The following is a 22,601-nucleotide window of genomic DNA, read 5'->3' on the forward strand; positions in this document are numbered from 1 at the left end:
GCATAATTGTGCAGGTTCTGGGCCATATTCCCTGGGCCAACCACAGGGTGAGCAGGCAAGATGCTTCGTTAGTCTTCTTTATTAAACTGCCTAATTGCATTTTTTCCCTTTAGTGTATCATTTGTAGGCCCTGCATTCCAACAAATGACCCAGGCCTTTGCCTGCAAAGACAGAGATATGATTTATTCATTTGGGCAGAGAATTGCTTCCCATTAGTATCAGGCAGCTATATTCTTGCAAGGGTGCCAAGGCAGCTAACCACACAAGGCAAGAATTAAAATAGTTATTTTAAGCGACTGTTTTAACACAGGCCTCCTGCATGCAGCCTTCAGTGAACATTATGGTCCTACACCATATTAGATTTGAATCATTATTCTGTGCATGAAGTTCTTTTTGACACCCCACCCCACCCACCCCATATTAATCATGAATTCTGCATAAAGCACATCACCTTGAAGAGACTATTGTTGTGAACTGGCGCTATATGAATAAGACTGAACTGAAATTAATCTGTTGACCCCAGAACATTTCCTGCCATGCAAAAAAAGACCCCATTCACACACATCAGTAAGCTGTTGCAAATGAAAGGTGTATTTGTTTACGTTTACATGTGTTTTTCAGCAATCATTACAAAGCCCTTTTTAAGTTTAGAAAAGGCGCCGAGATGGGAGTGTGGATGGGGTAAAATTCAGTTCAAACTGCAAGAAAAGAGACAGAAATTAAATTTTAATGCATATCCAGCCTTCCACAGTTACAGAGCATGAAGTACACTGTGGAAATGCTATTTTCAGTGGGGGCTGTGTGCACTGTGCTGCATTTGAATTTCCAAGTTAGAGAAACCCATCTTTAAGTCATTTTACCACCTGGAAGCCCTCCTTTTAAGTCATTAAGTATTAAATCTAATTACTTTTTACTCACCAGTGGTGGTCTAATGAAACACAATGATGACTAGAGATACACAGGTTCATATTTATTTGGATATCTTAATATGATATCAAGGAAAATTGGACACTGGGAGCTTTCTATATTGTGGCAGTTTTAGGGATGATATCCTGCATGAGCTGGGGATTAAATAATTATACAACTTTTGGGAAAATTTACTAATTTTCTTCCCTACCAAGGGCTGTATATAAAGCTTCATATCAGAGTAAGATCTGTGAGTTAATTATGAGCTAGAATTGATGTACTCAGCCTACCTTAGTACCAATAGACTATTTTTCAGTTTTGTTTCGTTTTGTTTTTGTTTTACACTTATTACAGCCTACTGGTGTGATTGTGCTTATGCACATGAAGGCACATGTCTGTTGAAGAGTGTGGGTGTGTTTACGGCACGTGCACTATACAGTAGCTTACATGTATGTGCATTCATGATCCTGTACTTTCATCCTCACCTCCAGGGTCCTTGTCAGGATTGTATTCTAAAGCGTTACTGCAGATGAGGTCAATGTCGACCAAGAAGTCCTTGGCTGTCAAGTACTGGTGGGTGTCAATCTTTGTCATGACAGTGGATAGGTCCATGGGCTGCCTAATCACCTCCAGGTAGTCTGACACCTGAAACATAAACGCAGAGCTTGTGATCTCATTCACAGTTTGACAAAGTTGGCTTCAGTCCCCTCACAAATCAATTCCAGTTTACCTCTTCAATGTCAACTGGCTTGCTAAAGATGTTGAAACGTTTGTCAGTGGCCAGGCGCTTGGTCACATCCCTGAGAAAAAGTCTGAGCTCCCGTAATGTGTTATCCTCCTGTTCAGCCAGGCGACGCTGTTCCTCTGCTGAAAGGACTCTTGGGCCTGGAGCCTCTGCCACTGGTAGAACCTCTTCACACCTGTCTGTTGGGGGGAAGGGGAAGTAATAAATAAGAGAAGTGCATTAAGTATATAAAGTTTTCCCACTACTTCCATTCATAGGCAAGATAAAAAAAAATCTAACACATTTTAGAAATAAAAGTAGAGAATATTTGTAGGTGTCTATAGCCTAACAACACAACACAAAGGATTTGCCTCAACTATGGGCACAAGAAATGGCGCTAAAAAAAATGTATTGGTTTAAAAGTGAGAAACCAGACAGTGCCATTATGGACCTTTGCCTTTAACACCATTGCAAAGAACAAACAAACTCTGGGAAAGAAGAACATGTTTCATGTAAGGATTCTCTGATGGTGTTCTGAGACTAAAAAATAACCATCTGCCCAATGCAATGCCATTTTTTCTTTCTTCTAAATGGGTGTTACTTCTTCCTTCTTACTGCCTTTGTGCTATGGAAAAAATAACAATTTTATAGCTCTAAAGAGGCGTCTATCCTCATCAAACTCTCTTTAAACATTTAAATAGTACAAAAATTATGTTACAAAGATAAACATTAATAAATGTCAACAGCAGTCAAGGCGCATCTCTAGTTTCACGATTATTTCAGCTGAAGAAATAAAACTCCCCTAGTTTTGAAATACACCTAGGAACAGCCTCTGGCCAGTGGCGGAGTGATAAAGCAAGGCAAGCAGATCTTCACCCCTCATCTCCAGAGGTACCAATACTTGCCCAAGGCATCAGCCGATATCGTTAGGAGGGCTCTACAGCACCTAATGGCGCTCCAGTCAGTAACAGCAATCCAAATCCTGATTCTAATTATGGTTAATCGCGGCCGGGCCCTCTCACAGCAATTGCTCTCTGTGCTTTTCTGCTGGCCTCTCTGCTGGATGTCAGACTGCTGTCTTAGCGAGGCAGGAGCCCCTGAAGAGCACAGAGCGAGTACAGCAGGGGACCCCTGCTTTGCATCAATGAGGAATCGACAGATGAATGCTGGACACCATTTCCATTTGAAAGCCTGGGTGGACAGCATTCTCATTTTGAACTGGAATAGTAGACTTTGGGAGCACTGAGACTGAGCAGTAGGAAAATAGCAGGGGGTAATTGTACTGGTGGAGGGGGATGTGATTGAGGGGTGCTACGGCCTGATTTTGATGTGGCTGAGGGATAGAAATGTCCAGGTTTCACACTGGGCCAATCTTACACTTTTGTGTGCGCCACCCTAATTACCTTACATCTGTACGTATTTTTGCCGAGGTGAAATTAAACCAATTCTGAACATGTCAAACAAACTTTGTTCTGCTAATATGAATAAGGTACACACACTTACACAAACACACCCACACACGGACCTTTCTGACATACCCGGCAAATAACATTTCCTCCTCTGCTTTACACTTGGACAAAAAAAGGACTGCTGAACAAACCAGAGCTAGGAAGGGAATAACACAAACAGCCAACACCACCCAACACTGCCCTCTAGCACTGACAGCAGAAATGAGTCATTATGGTCTCATCCTGCATGTGTATGCATAAGCAGATACCTGCATTCCTGAGGCGTGGTGGAGACCTGGTTGCTTGAACTAACAGCAGGTCAGAGAAGAAGTTGCGTATTTCCTCTTCTCCCGGAGGGGACAGTGTAACTACCTCCCCATAGGTCCTCTGGAACATACTTCTCACCTGTATTTAAAATAAAAATAAAAGGAACAATAAATAAATAAGAGTGATAATGAGAAAAAAAAAAAAAAACAGACTCACCAACAGAATACAGTGTCATGCCTTGCAGCCAGACCTGTCTTTTAACAGAGAGTTCATGACACCCAGCTAGATGTATACTATCAACTGGAATACCTACTATGATTATACTATAATGTTCATGGAGCAGTACAATACAGTTGTTTCATTTCTTCTATTTATTTTTGCTCCAAGTAGACTTTTTCGGATTTGAAAATACCACACTTTAATCCGACATTCATTTCTAACAGAACCGAAATCGCGACACAGCAAACCGTCCAAGGTTTGTAGACAATGCATCATCTTAACCCTACTGTAGTTCTTTTTGCAGGGAAATTCTCATCTTATTAACAATCTGAGTAACCACCAAAACTGCAAATCAGAGGCCTTAAAACAATGGGTTAATACTAATGTTACTCAACCTGCTTTAGAAATTTTCAACCACAACTCTACTAAATATAATTCAGCAGAGATGATGCAAAATAGCGCTAGACGCATTTTAATCAAAGTATTACAGATGACGTCTTCAGTGAATGTCTCACACTAAGCAGCCTTTTTAAAAAATGGCATTGAGGTGCATTTTAATGGATAAAACTGATGCATATTGAATAGAATTCATGAAGTCAATTTTCTTGATGGAAAACAACAGAAATGGAAAAAAAAAGCTGTGTGACCCTGTAATGGGTGAGCTACACGGTCTGATTTGATGCATTTTGTTTAATGGCTGTTTGTTTTGTTTTCTCTCAGACTGTCAAAGCCTGTGGGATTCATTAAAAATGTTCCATTCAAATTTACAACGATTACCGTAAAGACTTTAAACCTGCTGTACTTGTTTGCATTTTATGTCCACACAACGTATTGCATTGTTAATTAAGTACTGCTGTTTAAGCCTGTTAAATTTAGGAGGGCTGATTAAACTTTAAATAGAAAACAAAAGGCTGAGTTGCTGCCCCAAGTGGTTGAGTTTAAGTTTCTCGGGGTCTTGTTCACGAGTGAGGGAATATGGGAATGGGAGATTAACAGACAGATTGGAGCTGCGGCTGTAGTGATGTGGACGCTGTACCTGGTCAATCTACGTCCCTACCCTCACCTATGGTCATGAGCTTTGGGTAGCGACCGAAAAACAAGGCTGCGAATATACACGGCGGAAATGAGCTTTCTTCGAAGGGTGGCTGGCCTCTCCCTTAGAGATAGGGTGAAGAGTAGAACCAGGTGCCTCCTGGGCACCTCTTGGGTGAGGTGTTCTGGGCATGTCATTGTTGTCTTTTTTAATCTCTGTTCAATGATTGTATTTTAACCTCATAATTATCTAATTAAAGACAGTCCAAAGTGGCATACAATTACTGTACATAAGCCCCAATTTTTGGCATGCATCTACACTAGGGATGCATGGCACTGTATCCCAATTCAGTCCTGTGATTGAGCTGAACACCCCTCCCGACAGGATGCCCCCGCTGCTGACGAGGCACCAGCTTTACTCTTTATATTTCCCCTGCTATCTGTCATTCACATCGATCCTCACCCTTAGACGTGGCATGTTTGCTCGCTCTGCATCGCTATCTGGTGTCTTTCTTTCACACTCTCTCTGGATCTCGCTCTCTCCTCAGAAGAGGTTAAAAAAAAAGGAGACAGAGTAAAAACAGCAGGAGAGCCAGAAAGAGAGTGTATGTAGCACACAGGAGGTAATGATTCACAGTATTTTTATTATGATAAAGGCTGCAGGTGTGTTAATACTGGGAGAGACAGCAGTAATGTGTAGACAGATGAATGTTTAAAAAGGAGAAGTGAGAGTATAAAGAAAATGGGGAATGCCTGACTAGCTAGAAAGACTGTATAACAAAACTGGACACCTATTTTCTACGGACTCAGATTAGGGTTGTTAAGATTTTGAGCTGGTTTACAAAAATACATCCAAAGCTTGCAGCTGGAAATCACCCACTGCAACCCTATCAAATAGAATCACATGAAAAAAATCAAGTTTGCGTATGTGTAGAAAAGACACCTAAGTTCACATTATCGCTGTCCTGTCACTTTATGTTTATGGTGATTTTATTTATTTTCTATTCTCGTGCCTGGAAAGACCGTTCTGGTTCACCCTCTCATGTAAACACTGACAAATACAAAGAGGAAGCAGGGCATACTAGTGAGCATGTGGAGCCGCCTATGTTCATCTCCAATATATTAAAAGCTTTATTTAGTAAAATCACGTCCATGCTGGCAAACCTGAATCACCTGGCAGAGGAATTCCAAATTCCTGTTAAACTGAGGAACAATGATCAGTGATGTTTTTGCTTTTGGAGACATATTAAGGCACATGACACAAAAAGGCCAGTGTGCATTTAAAAGCTATTAAAGAGGTCGCCCTTCCCTGTGTGAAGCATCAGTTGTGCAAATGTGAAGCACAGGCCAGATTTCTTTTTTTCCCCCCATTCTCCAAAAAACTACCTCTCATGTTTTGTCTGTACAAATAAATAACACACCACAAATGCCTTCAAAAAAATGTGCATCAGTAACTGTGCTATCACTGCATATCACCCAACACTCGCCTTTAACAGCCCACCTGCAAGTGTTAGTGTTTATCAGAACAGCAAAACCACTGTAGCTCAAGTCTGGCTGAAGGACACATTGTACAAACATCACTACACCTTATCATCCATCTCACAAGACATAAGTGTTACTACATTGTATTTATTGCTCCTCTGCACTGCAACCAGATTACCGATGCATTATTAATCATGCTTTTATGGTCAATCAGCAACGGAAACATTCACACTCTACATGCTGTTGACACAGTTATTGTCCACTTGAATAGTATAGTGATGCTTCAAAGACAAATTCAAAAGGTGTTACAACTTAGCTAAGATACTGAGGGATGTCCCCCCTACCCCACCCCCCACATCTTCAGGTTCAACATGTTCAAGCAATTTTCCTTCTACTTTCAGAGAAAAGGGAGTCAATCTAAGCAGGCTCAACGGCTGTTAAGGGAGAGAGGGAAGTTATGTAGTTGGACCCATGCCTGTAGTGTCAGTTTTGGCTGGGGAGAGATCCTACCCATTCCCTGCTGAGGCTTGGAGCTGAGACAGCAGCTGTCACTGTGTTCTCCATGCCAGAGAGAGAAACAACACTCTCAGAGATAGCCAAATCACTTAAAGCACCATAGATTGCAGTATGTCCGTGCCTAAAAATGATTGATAAAGCTAACAATTCCAGGAAATGCGTCTAATTAGTAGATGAAAAAGCTGTTAAATAGCCTGAACAATACTCCCGATCACTGGGACCAACTCGTGTATTTGTTACGTTCTCATTGTAGAATTTCAAAGAAAGCCTGTAGGTATAGCAGTGTTTCAGTTTTTATGCTATGAGCTTTCATTAGTAACTTTCTGATTTCTTACTTTTAGCCTGATGACTTTAGCCACCATTTAGGGTTATCTTATTAGTCTGAAAATTATTAGAAATGTAAATCCTACTTAAGATAAATAATCTTTCATAGTCAATAAGTATGTCACTGGTTACACTACACTACAGCACGGATACACAAACACACACAAACGGTCCGCTAAAACATATCTACAAACTAAAGCTCTTCTTAAGCACTTAGTGGAAATGTCACTAGCAGTTTAGCATATTTCAATCAATCTCCACATCATTTCAAGAAAAGCCAATCCATTAAGGTTGCTACAGCCGAGACTGAGGCCTCATTTCATTTCCTACAGTGAAAATGTCAGTGGTCAACACTGTCAAACTATGAAGTATTTTCTCAGAGTAAATAAAGCCGCATGTGTTAAGCAACAATATTCATCTGTCTGTCAACCATTAATCATCACACATATAATCTAAATGTTCATTTCCAGTGAGGGAACGGTGGAGTCTGGGGCACAGTGTGGGGTGCAAGTTTGATTATTTGCTTTTTAAGACAGCTTTAAAATGCAGTGTTTCCCCTTGACTGCTTGAGTGGGAGTCAGGGCTCCCTGTTGGCTTCTTGTTTTTTGTTTTTTTTTTCCCCTCACTGGTCGCTGGTTGGTGGAGTTTGTGTGTCATCAGCAACAGAAGCACAGTCATCAGTGCTGCCAGATTTAGACTGGATCAACTTTTAAAAAATTAAAAACAGATATTTTGGCTTGAAAGTCACATTTGGGGTCAATATCTCTCCATCTTTGGCCTTAGTTGGTTCAACAATTGTTGGAAAGCTTAGCCTACAGTCATGTAATGAGTTGCTGTCAATATCAGTTCAACTGTCCTGCTACTGCTCTGAGCGGTGCACGCGTAGACACACACGCACGCGCACACACACACACCCACACACACACACACACACACACACACACACACACACACACACACACACACACACACACACAAAAACAGAGAACAGAGGAGAGAAAGTAGCATGACCAGAAATGCTAACAGAACTGCAGCTAATAGAATCAATTAGAAACCTGGTTAGTCTATTTGTATTTGTCACAGAGAAGATCCAATCAATAACATTTATTTCAGTTTGCTTTTTTTTGTTTGGTTGGTTTTTTAATTTAAGTGATTCCCCCTCATTATGAAACAGGCCTAAACACAATATAAACAGCAGACATACTGAATAGTACTAAAATGTAATTATACATTTTACAATATGAACCATTCTTTCATTCTTTGCAGGCATTCCCCTATTGCCTTATTTTGAGCATCAGTGCTGCTTTTTGCTGTAATGTTTTATTTTTTATATTCTTCACAGCTCTGTAGGCTTTGGGTGAAGAAGGTGACACAATAGATCATGAAAAAAGCCTGATGAGAAATACAAAAAAGGGGGTTACCGTAGCAAAAATAAAACAACAACAAAATAAAATTATGATATGATAATGATTATGATTGATGATTGATGATTAGAGTTTCAATGTTTCCCCTAGGCTGACTTCTCTGAGAGGGTGGGAGAGGAGTGGCGGTCATGAGGTTATAGAGTCACAGAAGATAAAAACTCTGTGGGAGCAGATGACATTTACTGTGAAGCCCTGTTTGCATTAGCATTCCAGCTTAGCAAAGAAAAAAAAAAAACTTTAACCTCCAAACACCATATAAAAAGGACACTGGGTTAACAATCTTCTCTTTCATATAATGGAAGAAACTGCATCTACTGCAAAAACAAAACAAAAGAAAGAGATGGGGCGCAAGCCTCCAGGAAAATCTCAAAATGTGAGCACAGGTGTTTGTATGTGTGTTCCTACCTCATCTGACAGCTTTGAGTAGTGAGTCTCAGCTGTGGCAAGGACAAGGACAGGGCTGAAAGAGGGCACATCTTGCAGCAGGGTGAGGAAGGTGCTCTTCACAGTATCACTCACTGTGTCCCACCACTCTGAGATATGTGGCATGTATACCACACTGGGCACGCTTCTGCGGGCCTCACGGAAAACCTACAAGCAAAATGGTCACGCAAACAGTGTTTTCTAAATCTGAATACATTTAAATAAAGGTTGTAGAAGCCAGTGAACTGTCTATCATCTCCAAAGTTCAATCCCCCTGTAAAACAGCTTGAGTGAAATACATGCCTGCGCCTTCTCAGTGCATCGGTATGTGTTTGCGCTTTACCTGAGCACAGGACTCCTCTGGCGTCTTGGCGCTGATGGAGTAGAGAGTGGGCAAGTCCAGGCGGTGCACTGGTAGCTTGTCCAGGTGGTGCAGCAAGGCAGGGGCCAAGTGGGAGCTCTGTCCTGAGCCCAGGGCCCCTGCCAGGAGCAGACGAGGCCGGTATGCTGTGGGCTGTTGGAGGGCAGAGCTAGAGGCAGATGGGAGTTCATAGTTAGTGTATCATCTATCACCATACAAGTGTAGTACAACAGTCCTCCTGTCATTTAAAAAGCCCTGCCACAGCAGAAGCCCTATTGTTCTCTTTTCAGTTTTGGGTACTTGCTATAAAAGCTACAGCTGATTTTAGTCTGAGTTCGTAAAGGTTGCTTTTAATTGCAATGACTTCTTGCACTAGGAGTAAATGCAATCACACAGTGATGCACCAAAAAGAAGAAGGCATACATGAAGAGGAGTGGTCAGAGGAAAAACAACAGAAATGCGATATGGTTTTGGCAAACATCCAGCTGTGAGCACATTATGGAGAAGAATGCAGCCTTCACTTGCATAACCATCACACAGACACGCACAAGGCAACATGCCTGCTTGCAGCAGCTTATTGCTGTTCAAGGTTTCTGTAGGAACACAATCTTAGTAATCCTACACTCCATTTTACTTGATGGCTCAGCAGGGCAGAAATGACTGGGACTCTTCCCTTATCTCAGTTTTACACGACTTCTACTCTATAGTAATTGTTATCTGTACTCAACCTCCAGGACACACGTTTTTGAAACAGACTTGTGAACCAATCTGTGCTACTGCAGCATAGTTGTTTGATAACAATGCCAAAAAAGCCACATAAGCATGGCTTCGCCTGCATTCCAGTAGGTTTATTAATATACAAATCTAGACATGACTTCAGGGGCATTTCTTATGTGTATCTAACAGCTCGAGCTAATTTTATACACCTTAAAAGCAAGAAGCTTGATAAGTGCTTAATGTGTTTATCAAAATGGTTCGAGTTAATGGAAAGCCAAAGGCCAAGTACTTGAGCAGTTTATTTCCTTTACACTTCTACATTTCTGAATGGAAGCTGAAATAGCAATTCTGATTTTTGAGTTGTTGTATCACCTTCTGTTTCTCCTTTCATCCTCTCCTCTGATCTAACCCTTTTGACTCTACAGCTGAGGATTCTTAATAAATCCTCCCTGTGGAGCCACTGATCTACTGTATATTTGTTGCCTAAGAGGTTGCCTTCTTCTAGGAAGATAACAATATTTCAAGGCTTATTGGAGCTATCTTACTACAAAATTAAATGGCTAAAATGAGAAGCGATAACACTTGTTTGTGCAAAGTTATTTTCATAATTTCACCATCTGAAGATGCAGCTCTACCGAACAGTCTATGAAGTTTCTTTACCTGAATACATTTTAAAAGCTGTCTTGTGACAAAACATGTTTTTCCTCACACAGCATTCACTTAATCTTTTGGTTTTCAGTAGAATAATTACACCCAAGGGACTGTGCACAAGTCTGTAAAAAGGTTTTCATAAAAGGCTTCTTTTGAGAACTCACGAGGAGAAATGGAGGAAGGGTCTGTGCACTGCAGAAGAGGTGAGCTGACTCTTTGGGGATGCAGCAGGCTGGACTTCATAAATGGAAGCAGAGCCGTCCTCATTGTCATCGTCGCTGTACAGGTCCTCTTCAAGCAGATGATTGTCACCGCCTAGCACTGAGAGGAACATTGCTTATACACACACACACGCGCACATATGTGGCAACTCACTTTTCTGGGCAAATGAGTATAAAAGCTTGTTACTAAAAAGTTTAATCCTCAAAGTAGCACTGCTGCTGATATTAATGAGGCAAACACAACAAGAAAGTGAAAATCTTTTTCCTTTCTTTTTTTTAAAGCGAGAAAGAGTCTGTTAATGTTATACACCACCACAGGATTTTCATGCCATTAATGGCTTTTAGAAGTACGATTCCTACAAGCAGTCTCCTACTGGTCGAGTGCTGCATTGAGCCTAATCTGCTGTAAACACTCTTCAGTTGACTGGAGGGGGAGTTGAGTTATTGAAGTGCTCACAGGATGACTAGTTATCCAATCTCTGTGCCATCACTTCTGCATACACAGGAGAGATGTTTCACTACAGATTCTATGTTTACTGTTTGAGGGCGATACAAAGCACTTTGGTAATAAGGCTGGGGAATGAGATAGAGATAATGAAATACTACAAAGCCCCAACAGGAAAAACAAACTAACAAGAGAGACAGGTGGCAAAAGAGATAAGAGCAAGAGTCACAGTGGAAGAAACTAAAAACCAGCAGCAACAAAAGGAAAGCACATGACAGAACTGAAACCATAGGTGCCTGGGCTCCAGATGCCTACCATGTGTGTTGTCCCTGTCAGTACACTGAGCATGGGGGAAGACTCGGAGCAGAGCTTTCAGCACCAAGGAGAAAGAAGTGGCCAGCAGGGGCCTGAGGGTTGGGGACAGGGCTCGGCCTGGGGGAGCCAAAGCCCTCTGGGAGGCTGGGACAATTGTCCTCATTGCTTTGCTGAAGTCGCCAGGCCCCAGGACGATGGAGGCAACATCCAGCTTCAGTTTGACGCTGCTGCCATAGATCTGAGGGTAGCGGCGGCGCAACGCCATCAAGGCTGCCTCTGTGCAAAGTGCTTTGATGTCAGCACCACAGTAGCCTGGGAGAAAGAGAGAAAAGCAAAGCTTAGTCAATAATTTGTTTTGTTAATTAGGTTTTATGATGGCTTTTTGGCACAAGCACCGCAAGCTGCTCTCCCACTGCCTGGTGAAAAGCTTTGTGTCTTTTATAACTCTACCTGAACTCCTGGTGGTTTAAAATAAAGCTAGAAACTTTATACTTACCGACACATTTTTCTGCAAGTTCATCTACAAATGGCTCAGACAATTTGGGATTCCAGTCCCGTGTGTGGATCTCCAAAATGTGCTTTCTGGCCTGAAGAAAGAAAAAAAACAAAACAAATGAACAAATAAATAAAACACAAAGAATAAAAACATGAGGTAAGAAAAACACACCATGAATACACCAATTAAATGTAAGCATCCTTCACTTTATCTAGAACTGACAACACAATGAGAAAGATCAAAACAGAACCAAGTGCATGAATGAGTTCAGCTGAAAGGTTTGCCAGCGCTACGCCCCACAATTCACTGCAACGTCTCCACAGGACTACGCTTTGATGATCGGGCAATAAGAACAAAGTGGTTTTTGTCGTGAATAAAGTGCAAGAGTTTTCATCATCTTTCATCATATCTACCTTCCTACGCCACTGAGATGGATTTCATGAAGCTGTCTAGCTTGGGCAATACTGGAACATAGCAGCACTAAAACATGTAAAAAGACTCATCTCTTTGCACAAGGGAGAGGTTTTTTTTTTTTTTTTTTTCTTCCTTCCCTAATCAGTCAGAGCTTACTACTGGTGAGAAGCCACCACTGGCCTGCAGATTAGGCTTTGATTACCAGCAATCCTACTGTGTGAACAAGCGATGCAAGTCGACCCGTTAGACAGACTCGATGGGGAGGAGTCACCTGCGCTGATCTGGTCATCTGATTCACTGTCACATTTACTCACACACAACACTGTTTTATGCATCCCACCCCCTAAGAGCTAGCTAAAGCAATTACATGTGGGGAAAAAAATGAATCTTCTGAGACTGAATTTTAATTTTCTAGAAAGCTAATGAGCATCTGCTTTGCCACATGCTTAACTTAAAACATCAAACACTGATTTTTAATAGCCAGAGGGCTGCGTGTACTAATTTTGTCGCAGGGACTTATGAGTAAAAGACAAATTATGTGCGTACTATTTTGGATCTCCAGCTGGGTGTCACTGAAACAACTGTACATGCATTTCCACTGTACACGGTATTGATGTTTCTCTGCGTCTCACCTTCTTATCGGGCAGGCTGAACAGAAACTCCCGGTCAAAGCGTCCAGGCCTCCTGAGTGCCGGGTCGATAGAGTCAAGTCTGTTTGTAGCACCAATGACCACTATCTCCCCTCGACTGTCCAAGCCGTCCATCAAGGCCAGCAAAGTTGACACAATAGAACTGTGCAGAGAAAAAGAGACAATTACAAAAAATACTGTCGGCCGCCAGTGCTGCCCCTGCAGCCCCTGGCTGCAGAATCTTTGGGTGGCACAAATCATCTGGAAGCACAAGTTCTAGCACACACAATTATCAGGGCTCAGTGAGGTGCATATGAGCCTTAGTGACTTTATTCACCGTATCACCGTATCAAAAATGTCCTTCCAACCGCATAAGGAAGTGGCTACCATTATTTTGCTAGACCTAAATCTATACACCATTTGATTCAGTCCTTTGAACCTCATCATCATTTTGACTACAACCTGCAGCAATACTGACAAAACATACCAGGCCAGGTTTGCATAAAAGACAAAAAAAAAAGAATAAATCAATCAAAAATGAAACAATTAGTGTGGAACATATTTTAACACTTCTGCTATCAAATTGTCCCCTGGCCTGAAAGTCCATATAGTTACAGGTATCTGACAGCAGAGGGGTGATTATCATTATGAAAATTCACTGAATGCAAACTGGGAAAAGCTTTGAAAGTCATTTTGTCAAAAGACTGAAACAGTGACGCTGGTATAGCTACATATTATTCTGAGCCACTGAGAATCCTGTAAAATAAAAAAAAAAAGCATAAGTTGTATCAAGGTTTCCAAATTCCGAAGTATCAGCGATTGTCAGTAGATGCAGCTCAGCTATCAGCATGAGAAGCCTATGATAGCCTTCCTGAGGAAATACACCTCTGGCATGGATGAAAAAAATAATCTTACGTGGCCTCTTTCTCAAGCTATTGCGTTCACAAAATTTTTAGTAAACTTGACCTTTCACTGTGAGGTCAAGGTCACCAAAATTCAAACTCGTTTAAGATTTTTAGCAGATACAGCTATGGTATCAATTTGAAAAAAATCATAGATGACTTCTTTCTTTCTTGAGTTACCACACTTGGAAGATTTTCAGAAAAACTTGACCTCTGACCTTGAAGTCAAAGTTGCTGATATTCAAACTCATGCGAGATTTTTAGTTGCTGCATCTGTGGCATCAATTTGAAAATCCTACGTTGCCTCGTTCGAGTTATTGTGCTCACAATGTTGAAAGATGGCCACCCACCCACCTACCCACCCGCGGGGTAACAACAATACCCGATCAGCCTTTATAGGCTGAGATGGGGAAAAAAAAAAAAAAACACCACTTATACAACAACAATATGTCTTTTGGACATGGAGTGCTGTAAAAAAAAAATATTAAGCAAACACACACCTTCACACAAGACCAAATACTGTTTCAATCAATATTGACAAGGGTTATGAGTTGCTACAGACTAAATTAACAAGGCCTTACTTTTGCAAATGGTACAAAGATTTGGTCCATTAAACAGGCATACTGAATAAAACAGTGTGGGGCAAAGAACAACTGTTCTTGCTGTCTCCAGCTTGGCAGCATGGCTGAAAGAAGAGAGCTTCTCTAACGCATGCACACTTTTCACATTTTGGAATAAACTGTGGTTTAAATGGCACTCTTCACAGTTACAAATGTTTAATTTTCTGGAGGGCAACTGTTTAAGCAAGGATCAACTTCAAGCTGTGTTTATATAAAAGGCTTCTTGCCCACCCACAATTCAAATTCAGTGGTTTAAATCAGAAGTGAAAGCCTTCTAAGTTCCCCTACTACTGTGACCAAGTCTCAAATGAAGAGTTAAAACAAACAAGGGTCAAATGTTGCAGACAAGAAGCAACCAAATACATATCTAGCCAATTTCATGTTACAACTGGAGCTACAGTGCCAGCAGTTCTGAGCCTGTAGTTTCAGCAAACCTGCGCCACCTATTGGCAAACAAAAAAAACAGCAGCAGCAGTTTAAAACTGCACATGCAGACATGCCAGATAAAAATGTACAGCAGTGTAGTACAGGTGAGGTGTGTTTCAGTGCTGTTCTTACAGATGCCAAAAATACTGGCTGATTATGCGCGGAATATGACAATGGAAAGAGGTGGAGGTATGTTTAGAAAACAAACTTCACAGCTGCGCCTCATTAGCCTTACCTGTGTATCTGGTCTTGCTTGCTGGAGCGAACAGGAGCCAAACCATCAATCTCATCAAAAAAAATAATGGATGGCCTCATCAGGTAAGCCTGGTCGAAAGCAGACACAAGACCATAGTCAAACTCACTTAACTCCACCCACCAAAAAATGTACTGCGCTCACATCTTAGCTTTACCTGTATTAAAGTAGTAAGAACTACAAGAGCTGAAAACACACCGTCAGAAACAAATTTCACTGACAATTCAGGTAAACTGACTGAAGCTATGTTCACATGGATACTGTCAAAAAAAAAACTGTCTTTGACCTCATCAGGGTGCTGCTGAGGTGGCTCACCTGGTCAAAGAGCAGGCGTAGCTGCCGTTCTGATTCACCGACCCACTTGCTGAGGCAGTCGGCTCCTTTCCTCATGAAGAAGGAAACTTTCCTGTCACCCTGACTGCACTCATTGGCAAGAGCCCGCGCAACCAGGGTCTTTCCCGTGCCTGGTGGGCCGTAGAACAAACACCCTCTAAAAAGGGGAATGGGGCCTTAGGTTATGTGATAATTACACAGTACAGCACTTTTCAGATTCATCTCTAAAATGACTACATAAAGGAAATGTTCCCTCCGTGGTTGATCAATATTTGATGTTAAGAGAACTTCAAGCTGTAAATTGTTGGGATAACTCATTTTATGCTCTTTTTTTCAGCCTTTACCAACTTCAAATAGTAAATGAACTTTTATAACACGCACAATAAACATAATGTCATCATTTTTTTTTTTCTTAGAAAATACAGCAAAATTACAACTAAAAAAATCTGACATTCCTGCAGTAAGTTCTCACCTGGGAGGCTGAATCTTGAACTTCTCAAAGATCTCAGGATAAAGCAGAGGGAATACCACCATTTCCTTTAGTGACTGAATGTGATTACTGAGACCACCCACACTGTCAAATCTTACCTAGGGAGAACACACACAACCACACACATTTTAAGTCAGTTCACCCACTGTCAGAAATAAGCCCTGTACTTCTCGTCCTCCTTTTAAGCCACCCATCTTCTAGTTGGCTGCTCGTCGCAAACAAAAGATTTGAACCACATGGGGCGGTTCAAATCCCAGAGTAGAAAAAAACTGTATAGGAGCATTAAGCGCACTCTCAAGTCTGAGCTTTTGGGTAACAGGAATTACCTGTACACTAAGCTCTTTCATGGGAGTTTTGTCCACGATTAGAAAATAGGCAAAAATATAAGGAAACACATAATAGGAACAAATACTGAAAAGCATAAATAGGTCCAATTTAAGTCAGGAAGTTTCTGTTTATGCCTTAAAAATTCACTGCCATGTCATTTAAGCTCCAAATTTTAATGAACCCACGTATTCAGGCTGAGCTGCATTGCTTTAGCGTTTTGGTATTGCTCATTACTCATCACTCACTGAGGTGTCAAGGTTCATCGGGTCCACATCGGCCAAGCTTGCACCCACTTTCACCCGATCGCGCAGCACCCCACTAGCCAGGTCTTCAGCGGTTAAGTTCATGGGCAAACACCTGTTGCAGCAAAATGCAAATGAAATAAGTGAGGACATCTGAGAAGTCAAAAAACACTTGGGGAAGGAGAAAGAAAGCAGCAGCCACAGCACCTGTTCCTGGCCCGAGTCATGCTCTTGCTTTTCCTGCGCTCAAAGCGTTCTTCATCAGAAGATGAGGTGGTGTCACTGCTGTGAATGGCATGTTTCTTAACTCTGGGGAAACGTGACAAATCCAAAATTCAGAACTGTGGAACTTTTTTTGTTTTGCTTTTATAACCACCACTCTGAGCTCATTACTCATACTAGTGAAAAGCTACTTAGGAAAGAGACAGTAACATGTTCAGCATCAGATTTGGGCTTTTCACAATTTTTCTGCCCACCTTATATGGCTTCTCCTTGCTGGGGATCTGTGGGTGTCAAAAAGTGAGGGGTTGCTCTGTTTTCTGTTCACAGGCTCTGAAAACAAAAAAGCAAACACAAAGTGATTAGTGGTTACACTCCGAGCTTCTAAAATCTTTCAAATGTAATTAAACTGAGAAAATCATTCAGTAAGTGGAAATTATACCTAACAAAAAAGAAACAAACATATTTACCAATAGGCGGTGCTTCATATCGCTGCACTGTCTTACGCTGCCTCAGATTGTATGGTCTGTCATTTTCCTCCCCCGCCTCTTCTGCTTCATCTCCTTCATCATCTTCATCATCGTCCTCTGCATCCTCCTCCTCCTCACCATGAGACTCTGAAAGCCAAAAGTACCATCCTTAACTTTCAGAATACTGCCATAAGAGTTTTTAAAATATTCCAAAGTACACTAAGCAATCATCTTTTTTTTTTTTAATTTCAATTAATTCAGTTTAAGACGAGGTACTTCATAAAGTTTTCATGATCTCTCCCTTGCTTCACTGATTCATAAGCAGAACATTAACAGGAAACAGACCTTCCGTTCCTTCCTCCTCTTCCTCCTCCTGCTCCGTTTTGCTCATGACTTTGTGATGTGCAGGCATGTTGAAAGTGCTCCTGCGCATGGATTTCCTGCGTTTCACCCGAGAATACATGTCCATGTTTTCCTGAAAGAGGAGAGAGCCTTAATGCCAACACTTGCATTCACCTTACACGGCCAGCCAGTGGTACTTTTCAGATTTTGAGCCGCAGCGTTGCTTTGCTCACCTCCTCAGTTTCTCCGGTCCACATGCGAAGCCGCTCCACCTCACGGTTCTGCCTGATGCTGCTGATGTTGTCCATCTCCTGGAGAACAGCCTCAGCGGTGCTGCACGCGCATAAAACAACACAGAATGAGAAACAATGGAACAGCTTTGTCTAAAGTGTTGTCTTTTTCCGAGTTCAGAATCTCAAAAATGTTTTTCCTCTCTACTCATACTTCATCTCAAACCCTGAACCAATTAACACTGGCAAACTTTAAAAACTCAGCACACAAATACTATTTAATAAGAATTTTTTTTTTTTGGGGGATCTGCAAAATGAATAAAGTGTGTTTCAGATTAACTGTTTATCCACATTTCCAGCTTTTCAAAGCACTATTGCAAAGAATCACGTCAATAGTATGACTGCCTGTAGCTACCTGTTGACCAGCTGGTCAAACAGCAGGCTCTGATTGAGATGTTCAAATTGGCTCTTCTTCACCCGACAGCTCCTCTTCAGCTCCACATGGCCATTCATATGAGAGTGATCTCCCCCTCCACTCTCCTCATTCCGATGACTCATATGAGCTGCAGCATAGAAGGAAAATACAGTGGAAATTGGTAATTTTTTTTAAATCATATGCTTCCCAGATGATTATTCATTAAATAGGGATAAACTGGGGGGAAAAAAATGATTTACCGTGCCCATTTTGCATGATGCGAGACGACAGCCTGTACAACACAACAACAAAGAGAAAAATATGTTTGATGGCTGCACACAAGATGGCAAATAATCCCACATAATACTGTTTAGGAGCTTAAGTTAAAGTTTGCTGGTGTTGCTGATCACTATGCACCATAAGGCTGCTGGATTACAGCAAAAATCATTATCAATTATTTTAACTGGTAACCCTGACCTGGATTTTATTTTTTTTTAAAGGGATTTCCATGAACTTTTAATATTTAAAGAAGAAAAAAAAAAAGAGAGGTAGAGGTGGTGGGTGACACAGGTCCAGACTAATCCTTGTTTTTGAATGTAAAGACCATGTCATGAGGGCAGCTACTAGTCTGCCTCCTGTGGAGAGTCCCAAGTGGCAGCGGACTTGTGTGCCTTGGGACACCTGCAAGAGATGCCACAGGGCGAGACAGCGGACTGCTGCGCACTGATAACAGTGGGCTGAGGAGATACCCTCAAAGACAAGGACAACTGCTAGTAATCCATCCTCAAGTTCACCTATGGAAACCTCATAGGTTTTTCTTCCTCTAAATATACCTAAATAAGCACTCTTTTAATCGTCTTTTCTAGAGCTGAACTAAACAGCAAGTGAATTTGAGCCCTTAGAAAGGGGTGAAAGTACACCACTGTAAAATTAAAGGGTCCCTGTGATAGTAGAGGGGGGAAAAAAAAAATTAAAAAAATGTATAAAGAAAGAAATTGGGGAAAAAATTCAAGTTAAATTAAAATAAAGAAAAAAATTATAAAATAGTGAAAATAAATGCAAAAGTAGGAACTGATTTATCCAGATTATTTTGTCTTCAGAATTGTTGGAATCCAAACTCATCACTAATCATAACTTCAAATCTGGTTACACACCGAGCACTGAAACGTGACATGTAACCATGGAGCTCTGAGTTGACAGCCAGTGCCACAAACTATCCAACTTGACCAGCTCTGACTTAAATTTATTTGTGTAGACAAACTAGGCCAAGAGCTGACCTTGTGCGGTAGGTGGGAATACCCCAGCTGACCCTCTGGCCCTTAGTCTGAGGAGATGGGGAGGTATCGCTGGAGCTTGGCTCAGAGGCAGTCTGCCGCCTTGTCCGCTTGGAAGGCGGTGCAAACCGTGGACTGCTGGGACTGCTCGCATCACTGCTGGGTTCCTTCTGCTGGACAAACACATGCGACACCAGAACTTAGGGAGGGAAGGCAAAACTGTGACACAAGAGGATACCAAGTACAGTGAGAACGTTTCACAAATATCTGTATAAAAGTTGCATTGAATATTAAGTAAAAATCTATTTTATGCAAAAAAAAATAGATACATAAATAAAGAAATAAAAATCAAGGACAGAAGAAAGCAAGCTCTCCAAGCGTCAAATCCAGAATAGAGTATTCCGTTGAGACAAGACACCCTGAAACCACTTCCTCAATGTATTCTGTGAATCTCAGCACAACACCAACCAGACATATGCCCTTGATGCTCATGCCCTTCACAGCTTAACTTCCCCGCTGATATGTGAGCATATCTCACTGTTGTCATAGGCAACTGTCTGCAATGCTGACAGAGGGGTTTGTCTGACTGGGTGGATAGATAGATGCAGACAGACTGTAAAATGCAGGATGTACCAGGAGTGAAGAAATGCACAGAGGCAGCCCAAGAGGTGCACCATGAAATCATTTCCACATGTGAATCGCTTTCCAAACACTGTCACAGCACAGCAGGCAGTTCTGAGAAGCTCTGACATGGTCAACATGGAGCTAACAGAGCAAAATGGCTGGCTGTATGGAGTCCAACATTAAATTGACTTCTTGTAATATAGATATTTGAAAATTGTAAAAGTGTAAACTCAGTTTCACACAGTGCTGCCTTCCGTTCACACCATGTATTATCAGGTCTCATCAGTAAGTCTGGACTTGACCCAAGGATTACACAAATTTCTTGAGCCACAATTTCACGAAGTTCCCCCAAGTCGTCAAACAAACCACTAAAACCCAGAAAAGGCTAACAGCGATCAACAGATTTCTGATCGGTGAAATGTCTTCTTTGTCTGTGTTAAGTGTCGAAATCATCGTAAATACTACGGAAACACAGACCCTCCTGTCTTGCATAATCTCAGTGTTTACATTTTTAAACAAAGCCTGTCAGGCAAGCTTGTAGGTCGGACGATCGGGACTAAAAACTAAAGCTGCTTTATCAAATCATTCTTTCGAAGAATATATGGGAAGGTTTAACTCCACGAGTGTGTTTAAAACACTTAATGTAAAAAACCAACCTCCCCATGACTCTTTGGGTCATTTATAACAGAAAGTTCACCAAGTTCAGACTTGCTAAATACGGACCCGAGCCAGCCAACTGTTGTGAACCTGGGACTCCCTTCCCCCCACTGTAAGCTAGCTGCTGGGCTAGCTACAGCCTACAAACGCTAGCTTAACTAACGCTTTATCCCTTTATATTTGAGAAAATAAGTAGGCTGACACTTGGAGGATAGCGACACATGACAGTGCTAATAGCCTTGAGTCAAAATCTTAACTGTCTTTATTGGGAGAGCTAATTTATGGTGACAATGGTGAAACAAGTCAGCCGGTTAAAATTGCCAAACACAAAGGGAACTCAACTTGGGGCTAGCCAGGAGTTCATGTCGCTAGCTCGTAATCTGACAGCTGTGCAATCCGTCCAGTGCGAAGGACACGCGTGTGAACAGCCGCATTCATGTCTTGCACTGTGTATCTGCGTGACTGTGCGGGTGTCAGTGTCGATACTGCGCGTATTTTGCTGTGAATAATTCATTATGTGGAGCACCTTGAGGCCACGGCTAACAGCCAGCTAGCCAGCCAGTCAGCTTAGCTCGCCGGCAAAGAAAAGAAACCGGCTTACATGATCCTCAGAGTTTCGCTCGTTTCTCGACGACGACCTAGTCCTCGAGGAGATGAAGGGACCGCTCCTCGTCCGTGAGCTTTTCCTTGTGTTCACCATGTTTTTTCCTTTTGTCTGCCCCTTACTGAATCTCTCCAACCGGCTCTAAACACTGCCTCAGTAAGAGCAGCATCGAGGCGCCATTTCTCACTCTCTCTCTCCCCCTCTCTCTTCCCCTCTCTCCCTCTTCCTCTCTCTCTCTACCTCTCTATCTCTCTCTCTCCCTCTGAGTCTGTTTGGCAGGTGTACTCTTCACGACCAAAGACCTGCTATCTCTGTCATTACATGGATGCTTTCCAGATATTACAGAGGCAGTAATACTTAATACAGATATGTTGCTGTGGGTAAGAACTTGCATTGTGCAGTCCACACTGGGGACAGTCTGAATCAGCTACTAAAGCACAATAAGTCACTGAATGAGTAACAAAAGGTGGGACACTTGAAGCCAGCAGGAAAACAGATGGAAGTGGGCAGCCTGCAATTTATCACAAAAAAAATCTCACTTCCTCACACTGCATTTTCTGAGTTGCCTAGTGTGTCCAGTATATTCACTCTGCTTCTTCTACAAAAAAAAACCATCCAAATTCAGAAATAACACCAGAAGCTATTCTTACTACAACCTAAAAGGGAGGAAATAAAAGTATTTTCCTTACAAGATGTGTTAAAAAGAGGGCTGAATTATAATCACTGTCAAATTTTGAAATTCTCTGTGACCTCCAAGTATGTAGTAGAAGATGCTGAATTAATAATAATCTATTCTCCCTTTGATGCTTTTAGCTTTGCTTCTCACACTGCGCTTTCTGTCATTTTATCCCCACAAGTAAAAATGACATTTTGTGTGTTTTCCGTTCTATTTTTGGCTTGAGTCAAGATGCAACTGTGCTAGCCATCTGTTTTGCTTTTTTTGTTGTTGTTGTGTTTTTGTTTGTTTGTTTATGTTCAAGCAATAGTTTCTAAAAAAGCTATGTAAAAATATTCTTTTCTTAGAGACCTTGTGCCATAAAATGTTCATATAAAGTACATAGAGATGTCAAATAAATATTTTTGATACAAATGTTAGAAAAAAAGGGGGCATCCCTTCCACAGAAAACATAAAACTGACCTCAGATCAAAAGAAATTTCG

The 22,601-nt window shown here is 41.5% G+C and overlaps 1 protein-coding gene across 3 annotated transcripts in view; it reads right to left on the reverse strand.

Annotated features, from left to right (window-relative positions):
- Positions 1-21,625, reverse strand: part of atad2b (ATPase family AAA domain containing 2B) — a 66,626-nt gene extending 45,001 nt beyond the window's left edge. The window contains exons 1-22 of one of the 3 annotated variants that reach the window (XM_030721651.1): positions 21,440-21,625; positions 19,561-19,727; positions 18,544-18,575; positions 18,284-18,431; positions 17,872-17,971; positions 17,642-17,771; positions 17,297-17,443; positions 17,084-17,159; positions 16,815-16,916; positions 16,611-16,722; positions 16,021-16,136; positions 15,531-15,705; positions 15,198-15,286; positions 13,018-13,177; positions 11,972-12,062; positions 11,476-11,787; positions 10,659-10,815; positions 9,109-9,295; positions 8,748-8,933; positions 3,348-3,483; positions 1,637-1,830; positions 1,392-1,551 (exon numbers count right to left, since the gene is read on the reverse strand). In XM_030721651.1, coding sequence (XP_030577511.1) covers positions 1,392-1,551; positions 1,637-1,830; positions 3,348-3,483; positions 8,748-8,933; positions 9,109-9,295; positions 10,659-10,815; positions 11,476-11,787; positions 11,972-12,062; positions 13,018-13,177; positions 15,198-15,286; positions 15,531-15,705; positions 16,021-16,136; positions 16,611-16,722; positions 16,815-16,916; positions 17,084-17,159; positions 17,297-17,443; positions 17,642-17,771; positions 17,872-17,971; positions 18,284-18,431; positions 18,544-18,575; positions 19,561-19,727; positions 21,440-21,538 — 3,076 coding nt within the window. In that variant the 5' untranslated portion in view covers positions 21,539-21,625. Of the gene's footprint in view, positions 1-1,391; positions 1,552-1,636; positions 1,831-3,347; positions 3,484-8,747; positions 8,934-9,108; positions 9,296-10,658; positions 10,816-11,475; positions 11,788-11,971; positions 12,063-13,017; positions 13,178-15,197; positions 15,287-15,530; positions 15,706-16,020; positions 16,137-16,610; positions 16,723-16,814; positions 16,917-17,083; positions 17,160-17,296; positions 17,444-17,641; positions 17,772-17,871; positions 17,972-18,283; positions 18,432-18,543; positions 18,576-19,560; positions 19,731-20,025; positions 20,090-21,439 lie in introns of those variants that run through there. The other 2 variants (XM_030721650.1, XM_030721652.1) reach the window with 2 other exon arrangements.
- Positions 21,626-22,601: the final 976 nt, after the last annotated feature.

This window comes from Archocentrus centrarchus, chromosome 24 (genome assembly GCF_007364275.1).
Source record: "Archocentrus centrarchus isolate MPI-CPG fArcCen1 chromosome 24, fArcCen1, whole genome shotgun sequence".
Classification (NCBI taxonomy): domain Eukaryota; kingdom Metazoa; phylum Chordata; class Actinopteri; order Cichliformes; family Cichlidae; genus Archocentrus; species Archocentrus centrarchus.